General features: G+C 35.1%; 1 protein-coding gene across 1 annotated transcript in view; it reads right to left on the bottom strand.

The window, feature by feature from the left end:
* The window catches only part of PIGU (phosphatidylinositol glycan anchor biosynthesis class U), a 32,686-nt gene that overhangs the window by 10,969 nt on the left and 6,806 nt on the right, over positions 1-14,911 (bottom strand). The window contains exons 6-15 of the mRNA XM_081324299.1: positions 14,218-14,318; positions 11,917-12,014; positions 10,751-10,905; positions 8,853-8,996; positions 7,791-7,915; positions 6,696-6,838; positions 3,493-3,936; positions 3,165-3,349; positions 822-1,719; positions 654-694 (exon numbers count right to left, since the gene is read on the bottom strand). Of these exons, the coding sequence (XP_081180425.1) occupies positions 3,823-3,936; positions 6,696-6,838; positions 7,791-7,915; positions 8,853-8,996; positions 10,751-10,905; positions 11,917-12,014; positions 14,218-14,318 (880 nt within the window). The 3' untranslated portion in view covers positions 654-694; positions 822-1,719; positions 3,165-3,349; positions 3,493-3,822. The remainder of the gene's footprint in view (positions 1-653; positions 695-821; positions 1,720-3,164; positions 3,350-3,492; positions 3,937-6,695; positions 6,839-7,790; positions 7,916-8,852; positions 8,997-10,750; positions 10,906-11,916; positions 12,015-14,217; positions 14,319-14,911) is intronic.

The following is a 14,911-nucleotide window of genomic DNA, read 5'->3' as shown; positions in this document are numbered from 1 at the left end:
TGTAATTAAAAATATCTGGAAGGCCAAATGACAACCTCCCCTGTCAAGAGATATGTGCTCATGGTCCAGAAAACCATAGGATTGCTTTATGACCAGGCTCCTTAGACATTACTTCTGCTGGCTGCCATTTCCTCTCAATCTTGTCATAGGTTCTTCTATTCATTCCAATACAGCTCGTCACTACTACTAATCTTTTATTGGTTAGTTCAGTAAATGTATGTAATGAAAACAGAAAACTGTAATGTTTTTTGAAGGTGCATACCCCAAGTATCTGAGATCTTGTGTTCCCAGCAAGTAGAGAAACATTTCAAATTAGACTCTACTGATACCTGGGCTTCTCAGATGCTTTGCTCTAATAGCTAGCCATTATCTCCTTCCTCCTATATCCCTCAATATCAAAGGAGGAAATTTCTTCCTGCATGCCACTTTAAAAAGTGTTTTCTAATTCCAAGGAACCATGCTTCAGTGAAACCTATTTTTTTAGTTAAACAAATTCACATGTTCTAGAAATCTGGAAGTTTCTTTCATACAACAAAAGATCAGGTTCGCCATTCAACCATCAAAGATTGACATTGCTTTACCATTTATTTCTTCTGTTTAACCCACAGTTTTGTTTTTCTTTTCCACAGCTATATATGCAAACCTGACTCAACTGCTTCATTTTTCCCTGGTAATATTCCTCTGCTCCGTTAACCTAAAAAGGAAAAGTCAAGTCTCTTTCAGGTCAAGCACAACTCCTGATGGCTTCAAATGACTGTTCTCAGTCCCAAGCCTCCCCCCCTTTCGTCAATATCTCCCTAAAATCTTCCCTAATCCCATACCTTTTGTTGAAAAAGTCCCACTGTATCTTTAGTTGGTCTATATCTGTCCCTTTATGGCAAGTTTGCTTTGTGAGATTTGACTTTTCAGGAATGTCACATTCATAATGCACAAGAATAAGAATAAATAAGCAGACACTGTAATTATGTAATATTTAGTATGCAACTGACACTTTTAAATTTTTGACAGCAATGTATATACAGAGCTGATTCTAGACTAAGGCTGAACAGGCACTAGTCTAGGCACACCAAAATTTAAGGTATGCAAAAATCAAAAAGACTTCCAAAAAACACAACAGCAGTAATGACATTCTCCATGAGGCAGCATGTCCATTTGAGGGTTAAATATAATTTCACAGTGTAAACAGGGTGAAAATATCTCAGAAAAATAATATCTGGGGCTGAAAATCATAAATGGAAAACTCAAAGAAGAAACCCCCCCAAAGAGGATGCCTTTTAAAAATCCTTATGAAATGTGCCGAGCTATAGACCTAGGGCAGCAAAATATCCTGCATATATACCAGTATAATTATTCTCCTATTCCTGCCATCACCTTATCATTAATGTTCACTGTTTAAAAAAGTGGACTCCTGAAAGGCCATGAGAAAAACTAGCTGAACTACAAAAAATCAATATTCAGACCATTGTTTATTAGACTAACACAGTTTTATAAAATAAGTGTGCAATGCTAATTTGTTCCTGGCCATTTTAATTGTTTAATTAAAAACTCAAAAGCTTTCATACTATTTTACAAATCTGAAATTGGCCTAAAATAGATACCAATACGAGTTTCATGTATATAATACAGTCCACTGATATGATTTCCATATTGGTTTGAAAGTAGAAAAGTGAATTGTTCTTGGTTCTCAAATCCTGGAGAAGGTATGAAAACAGCAGAATTCTAGAATAAGTTAGACAAACAGAGATTTTGTCAGTTGGAAACACAGCAGCTCTTGTCTTTCTTATACCTATATAAAGTCACATATTAAAAAGGTTTTCTTCTTATCAACATGTCACCTTGCAACAGCCTTGGATTTGTCATAAGCTGCCAAAGAAGGCCCCTCCATGAAAGACAAAACAACCTCTCTAGCAATGTATCAATTTCATTTCTTATTACTAAATTATTGTATCCAGATTCATTGGAATTTATATCATATTACATCTCTCAAGAAGATTATCAATTTGCATGAAATAAGAAACAATTTTGATTTGATGATGAACTTCAGGCTTTCTAATGCTGGTATATAAACTGTTCCAATATATAAATGTACAGATAATTAATTTATTGTTATAACTGGGTTTTAAATGTACTGATTGTATCAATTAATTTTGGCAGCTGGCATGTCTCTGTTTTATAGTCATGCACACTGTTCACAACCTTGGGATTGGACAATACATTTTTTTTTTTGGTAATACAATACAATGTAGAGTCCTTTCTACACACAGCTGCAGCGTTCTTCATATAATACACTCTGCAGTTTAGTAAGGCAAGATATTTCTTTATTTTTAATTCCTTTTGAAAGAGCACTCATTAAGAAATACATTTAAGAGAGTATGTGTGACCTGCAGAGTGGCTTTGGAAAAAGCAACAGATGGCATATTTAATACTAAATTCAGTGCCTCCCAATCTTATCATTTCTGCTCACAGGTAAAAAAAGTGGAGTGTCCCTTTTCTGGGAACTGGGAGCTTGGTTAAATTCTGCTTAGCTTTCCTATTTTACTCACATACTGTGAGTAAAATAATAGAGAAAGATACCGTGTGCAGCTATATTAAGTTGGAAAAGTTTAAAATAGCAGCAAGTATACGTACATACGTACATACATACATACATACATACATTCTTACATACATACATCTTAAGAGAAGAAATCTGCCCGGACAACAGTGAAGGTAGATAAGAAGGGACCGCCCTTTTTGCACAACCTCTTTTCTAGCACCCTCACATCTGATTGCTTGTCCTGTCAATAACTAACACTTTGGATGGAATATATAATGGTCTGAGTATTGTAAAGACTTAGCATCATATGGGAAAACATTGCTTTATTTTGGAGAGAAGTTAAAAGGCTTGTGCTTTCTGATTTCTTTGCACAAAATTTGAAAAATAAAAATATCTATTATGCTCTCAAAATTGAATCAAGGTAGAGGAAATAATTTATGCATCTTTTAAAAAATGGATTACACAGCTCACCCACGACCATGTAGATCCGTGTGCATACCATGGGGGAGGGGGGAGGGAAAGTTTCCTGTATCATGCTGTTAATCTCTCTTCCTTAAAACTAATATCCAAATAACACAGCAGAGAAACACTATTTTCCCTTAAAGAAAAGTGAGTAAATTCTACCCACCTCATGACCTAACTCTAATCTTAATCCTGACCATTTGTCTTTTAAAATCTGGGATTTAGTTCTCCATGTCTGCCGGGCTGGTTCAGAATCCACCTTCTGTCTAGAGCACCATGCCGTCATCAGGCCTCCTAGCTTCTAGTATTAGGACAAGAAGTTTCATATAGCTGCCCTTTCTCCAAAGTCGTCTGTAAATTTAGGCAGGTAAATGAACAATTACAGCAAAGGAAACACAGCAGTAAGAACCAAAATAATGTATATTATTTGTTTCCTGAAAAAAAAAAACTTCTCAAAAGTGTTCCCAGAAATCATCATTATCATCAACACCTACCGCCTTGCTTCTAGGTACAAAAGCTCATTTTGGTTGTAAGCCCCAATGCAGTTTACCCGAAGAATCTCAAGGATTGTTGAACAGGATTCACAGCAATGCTATGGCTGGAGGAAACAGCTTTAAATAGGGATACAGGATATAAATGCAGTCTCTTCCACCTCGTTCACAAGTTCTTAGTACCAACTCTGCATCAGGATTAGCGTATTCCCATATCGCAACCCATTCTCCATATGCAAAACAGTTTCTTCCCAAAAATCAGGTCCCCACCCACTTTAATATCATCTTTTTTTTCATAAATGTCTATTCCTCAAGTCACATCAAATGCCAGGATTATTTAAGAACCAACATAGGATCTGTCCTATCTTTTCTTATTAAATGTATTCCGTGAATGAGATAGTATTCCCTCTGCAGGAAGGCATAAAAATAATCTGAGATGAGAAAAATCTGCAAAAGAAAGAGAGAGAAAAAAGTTGACATAACTTCCTTTAAAACAAAATGGTTCCACTCAAGAGATATTGTAAACATTAAAACATATCCCTATATGCACTTAGCAGCATAAACAACATCAGACTGATTTATGGAGATATGGATTTACTTTATCTATAGCCAGTTGACTGGATTATAATAATAATATTACAATCAGGAAATCCCAAATTCTCAAGTTCAAATCATACTCAAATCTGCAGCACAATGTATATCAGTGTTTCTCAAACCTGACAACCAAAGATGTGCGGATTTCAACTGTCAGAAATCTCCAGCCAGCTGGGGAATTCTGGGAGTTAAAGTCTACACATTTTAATGCAATTAAAGATTAATAACATTAAGAAACGCCGATCTATATTACAGACAGAACTGGCACCAAATTTGTTCTCATTAAAATTCTCCCTGTTGGAATTCCTTTAGCATCAGCAGTTTTCTCCTTCCAGAGAGAAAGAATGATTATGGGGAAAACACAGCCATTCATAGCTATCTGCCACTGGCAAAGGATATAAAGGAAAATAAATATGAGTGTCTTGAATCCTGTATTTCTTTGCACACTGAAGAGCAATATTATCTTTTGCCAAAAGAACAGCACCTGTTTCAGTGGTTCTAATATAATCAGTATTCCAAAAAGAATACTGACTCCCTTATGTTTGACTAGGAAATCTGAAAGTGCATTGGATCGCTGGTTTTAAAGATCCCGATAAAGCACTGGATCTAATTTTTTTTTTAAAAAAACCCCATAATACACAACTTCTAAACTATTCAGAATATAATGCCTTGGTTTAAAGTTGATTTATGAATAATCATCCATGGGGAAGCTATGAATTACTGTTTTGGATTTAAAAATTACAAGAATACATGGTTAACTATGACTCCTATCTTCTTTATTCCCTTGTGCAAACAAAATGAGTATCTTAAATTTGTGTATAGAAAATCCTGTCCAGTTCTTCATAGAATATGACTTTGTATAGCTCAATCATGTTAGTTTGCATATTACAGAGTAACACATGGACCAAAGATGAACCATATTGGTCTATAGTATAGATGCCAAAATAAAATACTTATTTTTAAAAATGGCCAGAATCTTGCCATATTGTCAAATGTTCTGAGATTTTAATATTCTAGATTAAATTCAGGTGATAGTTTGGTATTGTCACTCGATTTCAAAAATGTTGATATTCCCATGATTTGGGACATTTTCAATTTATAATTTTAAATTAATTTTATTAATAGAAGACAGCTAAAACATGCGATGTAATACCTGTGGGGGCCACCCTGGTTAATATAGTGGTTCAGACAAAAACTGATGACAATATAGTGGTTTGCCTAATGAAAAGTTTAAGAACCATTGCAATGGACTATTTTTGTAAGATGTCAGGTTTTTTTTTCCCCTTTGCAAGTCCAACAAAACTTACTGCCAATGACAACCTAAGCCTTATAGCAATGCTTCCATTATGACACATGTTGAAATCTACCAGTCAATATTGTAAGAAATTGTTTTTAGATTAATAGATCAACAAAAAAATAAAAGTTCAAATTCTGGATTTATAGAACTAAAACAATATATGAAGATAAAGTAGGAGGAAAAAATACTATAGATCCTTAAAGTGAATAGATGGAGTAGTTACGAACAGCTGATCTAATCTCTGAGCTAACATTTCTACTAAAACTATAGATTAATGCTTTGAAATATTCAGCATAAGAGGAACAAAACAAGATAGTTGCATCACAGTCAACAGTATTATGCACTTAAAAATTGCATAACTTAGGTCCAATCCAATATAGCCACATCTGTAATTTTCAGCTATAGCAGAAAATAGATTTTGTATAGCAACACACTTCATCACACTCAGATTTAGTAGTACATAACTTGCAGGAGTACCACTTCCTTTTCTGATGATCAACCATTAAAGAATAGGAGAGCACTATAAAGAGGACTAGCTGCACAATGATGATTACTAATCAACTAAAAGCAGATGAATCTAGGAAATTGGCAAGGCAGGCAGGAAATTCCAGCTATGGCAGAGAAAGCAGCTGTCATTCCAACCTACCAAGCTGAACCAAGTTCTCATGAAAATAATGTTCATATAAGAGAATACTGTGTTTTGTTTTCCCATTTTCCCCACAACTCTAATAAAACGTATTTGGATTTTAAGCAGCAAATCTTTCAGAAAATGGTAGGTTGCCAAAATTACACCATATATATGATGACAAAATCATGCAAATACTGTGATTATATATTTCAGTCAAGACAACTGTTAAATCTGTAATTCGTCGCCTATGTGTAATCATATACATCACCACTTGGACACAGACCCTTGGTCATCACTGCTGATGCCCATAATTTGGAAACAAAGCAGAACCAAAAAGTCCAATTCAACAACCCTGACAAATGTTGTGATGGCACATTTGAAAGATGGATATTAACTAGATAAATTGTACTAAAGAAACTTGCCCTAGATAGAAAAACTGTTACACAGACATAAAAACTTATTAAATTTGGGATCTACATGAAGCCCTTATCTACTGAATTCCTATTTATCTCCACTATGGAAAGATGTTTTTCTTTTGGATATAAAAAAAAGCCGAGAGTCCAAAAATATATGTTTTGATGTTTAGTACCATAGTACTTTCAAATATGTCTAGAATGTCTAGTACCTTAATACTGATATAAAACAAATGTTTATACTTAACCAAACACAATATTTTGTTTCACTAACCTGGCCTACATTGAATGTCAATGTGATTGCATAATAAAAATTGGAGTTTGCACTTCCTGCATAAATCCAGAGATGCCATAAAACCGGGAACAGCAGGGAACAGACAATAAGTACACAGGAAAGTATGAAGACATTCCGCAAAACTGCAACAAAAAGCAGAGACATCATTAAAGCTGGTTAATTGATACACTGAGGCATTGTTGGCTTGTCCTATCTTAGTTACAATGGGTGGCACGTACTAATTTAGAGGGTGGATCCAGAGACAGCTGCTACAGAGGTCCCTTTCTTAGAATGGGTAATTAACCATAGTTCCTGCGGGGGAGGAAAACTTTGACAGGTTTATTTGTGCAGACTTCCCAACTACACAGGCCCAGATTCCACTTCCTGAATTGAAGCAGGTGCAAACTACAAAATACAAGGATATCAAAATACAATAAGGGGGGGGGGGGATCCTGGGTGGAAAGCTAATTCTGGACTGAATTCTTCCTGTTCTAAAATAAAATTCTAAATGTTCTAAAAGCTAATATTTTATACAACACTGTTTCCCACCACCCTTTTAAGATGCATTACTTAAGTTGATGCCTTATAATTAAAAATATATATTTAACATCAATAAAGTACTTTAATTCACTGATTTATTTTTAGTTTTATATTTTATAACAAGACTCCCAAGATGATTCAACAATACACTGAACCGATAAAGCCACACACTATTCTCTGAAAAATCTTATGTGACCAAGGGGTTTCAGATAAATACATTAGAAGAAAAAAATAAGTAGAGAATATTGCTCAGTTTTCATGAACCAACTAGTCACATTTTTGAACTTTCCCAACTGGAAATGAGATTCACCATTTCATGAAATTAACAGTTGATTGCTATATCTGCTTCATTCAGAAATGTATCAAAATATTTGGAGAAACCACCCACCGGAAGAAGATTTTGGAGCTCCTTAGTATAGAGAAATTTTTAAATCATAGGTCCCACTTATGAAAAATAATGATATCCTATTAGATATTCTATATTTCTTCCTGGCTCATTGTCAAGGTAAGGACCATTATGCACAATTCCCACATTAATAATAATACAGAACTTACACTGATATAGGTGGCTCCAGAGAGGAAGGAAGGCCATGTAGAGAGCAATATCACCTACAGTTGGGTAGGACTTAAAGATGGAAATGATGGCCAACTGAACAAACATGAAGAACATGGGATGTTCCCTAGAAAAGAAACAAAAAAGACGGTAAGTAACTGGGAGAGTGAGTTGCTGCTGTTCTTCCAATTTATATATTCAGTATTACCACAATTAATTAGCTTTAATGCACAACATTCAGAATAATGAAATAAAAGGTACTTTAGACTTGTAACACTCTACTAAACAACTCTAATATATCTAGCTTCTGTTATTTCTATAGCAAATTTGAGCTACAAATTCTTTATCCCAGGTGACACTCTGGAGACTTGTGGAATTGTTACTTGGGAATTCTCCTGTCTAAGAATTCTGGACGTTGCATTCACAACAGATCTGCAATGTGCTAAGTGGGGGAAGACAGGGCTACATGAAGCAAAAAGTAAAATAAAACAGTAAGGCCAGTTCTTTCACCCATTTTTCATGCTTATGACCATTGCAGCATCCCTAGGCTCACATGATCAATATTCAGATGCTTGGCAACTGGCATGTATTTATGATGGTTGAGGTGTCCCAGGGTCATGTGATCACCTTTTGCAACCTTCTGATAAGCAAAGTCAATGAGAAATCCAGATTCACTTAAAAACCCTATTACTAACTTAACAACTACACTGATTCACTTAATAGCTATGGCAAAAAAAGATCATAAAATGGGGCAAAATTCATTTAACAACTGTCTAGCTTAGTAATGGAAATGTTCTGCTCAATTGTGGTCGTACGTCAAGGACTACCTGTCGTGTGTATAAGACAAAGGTAATAGAAAAAACAGCTATCACTATATAATGCCAGAAGCCTATACAAGTGTAAATTCTTAGTAGGAAAAACTAAACTGCTTAAATCATTTTGAATTGATTCTTGAAAGTTTAATTTTTAGTCAAACTAAAGTAATATAAAATATTACCAACACTTAATCTGAATTAATGTTATGATTATGCAAATAAATGAATAAATGTCAAGAAGCTGCTTACTTTAATTTTAGCGCTAGTGGAATAGTGTAGAAGAAGACATTGATTTGAAAAACACACACAAAAAAGAGACTGAAGTGTTCAAACATTTCAGCAAAGAAGTACCAGAAAAGGCCAACATTGGGTGTCAGGTCTGGAACAGAAAGGCTGAAATTGACAGAACAATATCATCATTAGTGAATTATCTGTATCTATAAAATTATACTCAAGGTTCACAATTAACTTCCAAAAGTTGACTGGGTTAATATGTTGCAGAAAACAATACGAACAGGAATTGTTTCTGTTCACTCCAAAGAGATATGTTTTTGATTTTTTATTCAAGAAACCTAAGTCCACTATTGCTTGCCTTTTCACAGCAGCAAGTTTCGTTTCTTTTAACAATTTTATTTTGGGTTTTGGAGGGGTACTTATTTTTAAAAAATATTAAAACCCCTTAATAATAAAAGAGCAGAAAATAAACATCCATTTTCAGTACTTCTACTAAAAAGACAATTGGACAGATAATACAGAGTCACTTGGTTGAGTTGGGTGGAGAAAGAAATTGAATAAATGAATAAAATAAAAATAAATATATTTGAACTTTATCATTTCATACATTTCTCATGTGTAGCTCATATATAATGTAAGATCATGCTGATCTTTTTCAATGGAGTGAAACAGGTTCCAAGATGAATATCAGCAACTATCATCCAAAACAAGTAACAGCAGTTTGAAAATCAAAATATTCCTTTTTTTACTACCATTTTTACACTGCCATTTCTGGGGAAGTCAGTGCTTGGAAACAAAAACAAAAAAAAATCAAAGAGGCTAAATAGATAATGTACTCCAAAGCACAGCATTACATAAGCTTTCCTATAAAATAATCCTGGCAAGTGTCTATGGAGATTTTCAGCCATCCAGGCCATGGTTGTCCCAAAAGTGCTTTTCAAAAGACAACAGGACTTTGTTTTTTTCTTTGAAAATATGTCACTTCTCATCTAAGAAGCTTCTTCAGTTCTTGAACTACTGAAGAACTGAAGAAGCTTCTTGGATGAGAAGTGAAACATTTTCAAAGAAAAAACAAAAGTCCGGTTCCTTTTGAAAAGTACCTTTGGGACAATCCTGGCAAGTGCTGATCTAACCTACTTTCTAAAAGCCGCTGAATATTTTTCATCATTTAGATGCAGCTTTTTACATGCATTGTTGTATTAGTGAACATAGATTTTCTCACTCCACAGAATTTAAGCTGTGAATTTTTTAATCATGCAGTCCATACTTAAATGCCAATATAGCTTAATCACACTTCTATTTTACTGAATGAATTAAACACTTCCCAGGTCACTCAGATAAACAGAGTTAAATTATCTATCCAGGATGCTGAAACAAGAAATTGTCTAATTAATAAGACATTGGACAAAATAAATTGTTTTAAAAATAGAAGTTTTGGTTCAATTATTTCTTTTGTTTTGTTATACTTAGAACTCAAGGGGACGTGGTGGCTCAGTGGGTTAGGACGCTGAGCTTGTCAATCAGAAGGTTGGTAGTTTGGCAAGTCGAATCCCGAGTGCCGTGTAGCAGAGTGAGCACCTGTTACTCGTCCCAGCTTCTGCCAACCTAGCAGTTCGAAAGCACATAAAAATGCAAGTAGAAAAATAGGGACCACTACGGTGGGAAGGTAACAGCGTTCCGTGCACCTTTGGCGTCTAGTCATGCCGGCCACACGACCATGGAGACGTCCTCGGACAAGGGCTGGCTCTTCGGCTTTGAAACGGAGATGAGCACTGGCCCCTAGAGTTGGAAACGACTAGCACGCACGTGTGGGGGAACCTTTACCTTTACCTTACTTAGAACTCACTAGGTAGGAAAGAGATCTTTGTCCTATATGTAGGTGGTTACAATGCAGACAAACAGGATCTACTTACATGAAACCATAAACAGATGGAATGAAATCCCATGAATTGAGGAGGAAGAAGGAGAGGCAAATTATCACTATCAGACTTCCCAAATATAGTCCCGCATACTGTATGGTGTAAAACCAGAACTCCTTGCTTTTCATTTTCACTGGTATGAACTGACGCTAGAGAGAGAAAAAGTGACCACAAAGTATAGTTTTGAAATGTCTGTATGTAATTTCTTGCCAGAAAAATACATGAAAAAGCTTTCTGTAAATTATTTAACACATTTATTTCTGATATTAAGTGAAGACATTAGAAGAAAAAAATGCTATGGGAGGATTCACTTTCAAGCTCATATAAAAATCTGGAAACTATTGTGCATATAATTGCATAGTCTTTCCTCCATAGAAAGGAATTGGATCTTGGTGAAGGAAACTGTCTGGCTAGATTTAGAACATGAAAAACCATCTTTGCAGGAGGAATGGTACAGGATACATTGAAGGAGATAATAGTAAATCCATTCTTGTTTCTTAATGATTTTCTACACACAATAGCACTGTCATTTTAAAATTGCTGCTTGCACATATAATTTTATTTATTAATTAATATTTTATGGTGCCTACCTCCCCTATAAGGTGACTCTGGGTGGCTTATAGTAATGCAAGTTATGTATTCCATTACAATTCGTCCTGATGAAGGACTTTGTCAGCCTTGGTTGTCTTAATGACTGAGCTTAATGGGAAAAGAAAAGACTTGCTCTAAAAGACTTTTGAAACTATCAACCATGGTAATCTTCTGGATTGATTCTGGATTATGAGTTGAGAGAATAGTATTACAGCAGAGCCTTTGGAAGTCTTTATTCAGAGAAGTGGGAGAAAGGTAAATGAAAGAGAACCACTGCCAGCTGCAGTTCTTCTAGTTTTAATTGATTGCAGAGAAATAGCTGCCAACAGTAGTTTCCTTACAGCAACAAGATCAGCTGAGATAATACCCCAAAAATTTCAGTCACAAGAGTTAAGATCTCTGATCCTATGAAGATGATTTGCAAGCAACTAACAATTTGCTAGCCATCAGCCTACTAGCAATTTTGTAGGTAAAGTTATTCGTCTGCAGGAGTAGCAACTCATGGTGGCTAATCTTTTTATTTACTGAAAATATTTAAAAAGACTCATTTGCTCTTATGTAATAGATACCTGTAACAAATAGAGAAGGGCTGGTGCAAACAAGGTAAGAGGATACAAAGACTGATATGTTGCTAATGCCAGAAATATAGCACTCAGAAAAGTACTACCTGTAAAACAAAGAGAAAAGGTATAAATAGCCAATAACAAGAAGCTTCTGGGTGAATAGGAAAACAGAATCTCTTAATGTTTATAGCAAATCCATATAAAATGTGGAATGGCACAACAATTCTGAGTAGAGACATTGTGCATTTTGAACTAAACTGTAAAATCTAAATAGTGCCTCAACTGTTAGGCTGTAACGATCCCAAAAGGAATCTAGTTTTTAAAGGCATCTGCTGCACTGGTTCCCTTCATCAGTTAAGGACAATACTGTAACTCTAAACTAAGAGCAAGTAATCTTGGTGCCTGCATGTGACCTTACTCTTAACCTCATTAGGCTTAGCTGTTAGAAACAAATGAAGACATGACGTATCTTCCATGCTTATCTGCTTCAATTAAGTCCGCTGTTAAAGCACTTTTAAGATAAACAACCACTCCATTTTTCTTATTCATTGCAGAAACAACAAATTGCGTGCCCAACCTTGAGTTCGATAAATACTTTTGGTCCACAACCCTAATATGCGTTTCTTGCAACCATATAACATCTATCTTAAATTGTTTTAAATATTAAAAAACTTTCTTCCTCTTCTGTGGTGAATTTAGTCCATTAACGTTCCAAATTAAAAATTTAGTTGCCATGCATATCATCCCAAAGCTGCTAGTAGGTAAAAAGATGCTTTTAGTTGGATTATATGCTCCTAATCAACAACAAGTTGACTTTTTTTAGTTTATTTCATACAAAGCTTATCCAGTTGGATTATAAAATTTTTATTTTTATGGGGGATTGGAATGGTGTTTTGGATGTTCAGATGGACAAGGCTGGAGCTTTAAAGCGCGTCCCAAGTCATGCTCGACTGCCTAAATCCTCTTTTGAAATGAAGGATGACTTGGAACTGCGAGATATTTGGTGTGAAAGACATTCGTATGAAAAGGATTATGACTAATGACTTTTTTTTAAGGATTAAGAAGGTGAAGATATGTGCAAGAACTATTTCTGATCATAGCCCAGTTTGGCTAGAGATTTATAAGGAGAATAAGGAGAATTTTTTTTTGTTTTTTTTTTATATATTCTATATTAATAGTGTTTGTAGTTATCCTATGTGAGCTAGAGAGTGATAGATTTTAGAGTCTATGGTTGTTAGCATATGGTTGTTTATGATTCTTTTTTTCTTTTTTATACCTTGTACTCAGCTCTGGGAAGTCGGGGGGGGGGGGTGGGGGGGGAGGGGGGGAGGGGTAAGGAGGGAGGGATAGGGGAGGGGTAGGGGGGACTGTCAAAGATAAAATGTATGATAAAACTTTTCAATTAAAAAAAAAAGACATGACAGAAACCAGGAGGTTTGTAATGATATTTGTATTAATAACAATATTCCCCTATCCCTGTCAGGAAACTATTAATAGCAGTATAATCAATATTCCTTTGTGTCCCTAGGAACATTAGTACAATTGTGTCACTTCTAAGGAAATCTAAGTTTACATGTCCTACACACAAACACAGGGTTAGAGCAAGTATAATTATATTAACACACATTACATATTCTCACTGAGAGGAAATTATTTTAGAACTCTATGCAGCCCAGGTGATTCTCCTGAGCTTTGCAATATTTTTCTATTAGCTTATTTACGCAGATCTATATTTTTATACTGTAGCAGAACTATCATGCAATTTTAATTAAAATGGCTCTCAATATTCCATTATTTAAAACATGATGTGAAAGAATACCTTGAAGGCAGATGCGGATTACTGTTTCGGATTTTATCCGATATAAGCCACAAAAATGTTACACAGAAACTTGAAAAAAATAAATATATTAATAAAGTATGTTTATAAAAAGCATTGGTAATGCTTGTTGATTGTTGATCCTACAATCCAGATCCTACATGCTAAGATCCTACAAAAAAGCAATTCATGTGAATACAGGACATTGTGATACAACAGACAATGTGCTTCATGAGACAAGTTTTGTATCTTCCAGATCAGCATCATGCCAAGACTGCAATCAGCTGGATAACACCCAGAGGAAAATGGAAGAGATGCTGATTCTATAAAACTTGGTGAAGAACATTCCATGAAATTTGTAAATTGCTGATATCCCATTGGAACAACCAGAAACATCTGCAGTTGATCAAAAGTTTTGGAAAGAATCTGCTGCTCAATATGCACAGCGTTACAAGGGGATCTATTACTACATGAAAAGCAAAGTACATTACCTTTTATTGTTGCCAAAATGAAGAATGCAATTATAGCATTGTTGATGGCACAGGTAGATTTTGCTACACAAGACAACACAGTGTATGGATTCAACAGGTAACTGAAAAAAAAAGGCATCCAAGTTCACATATATCTTGTCAATTCCTTTTTTTCCTTTATCTGAAAAAAACATAAGGATAGCCTTGGTAGATCAAGCCAAGGCCCATCTTAGCACAGATTTCCCCCCCCCCTCAAAATTGCCAAACAGATGCTTCATGAGAGGTTTACAACTGGAATTGATATAGAAGAGATATACTGCTCTTTCATTTTTGCTACTCTTCAACTTAATCCAGATTGAATCCCAAGATTAATAATCATCAATTACATACTGTGTGGTTCTCTTTTGCCTCTTTTGTCCAAAATCTCTTTCCAGTCAACTTCAATGGATGAATTCTAATTCTAGTATTTTAAGAGAGGGAGAAAAACTTTGTCCATTTCCTCCTTGATTTTAAACACCTTAATCATGTATCCCTGCATTTGTCTTTTCTCTAAGCTAAAGAATCCCAAACATTTGGGATTCTGCACTCAATCACAAATCCAGTATGTGAAGGGAAAGTGAGTGGCTTGAAATGAAAGACAAGCAAGTTGTGGTTGGATAGAGGTGATGGCCCTCAAAAAGAGAAAAGAGGCATTGTGAACAAATGCAATGTATAA

The sequence above is a fragment of the Vipera berus genome (assembly GCF_964194415.1).
Source record: "Vipera berus genome assembly, chromosome: 3".
Lineage (NCBI taxonomy): Eukaryota > Metazoa > Chordata > Lepidosauria > Squamata > Viperidae > Vipera > Vipera berus.
This window is presented reverse-complemented; position numbering and strand designations above follow the sequence as displayed.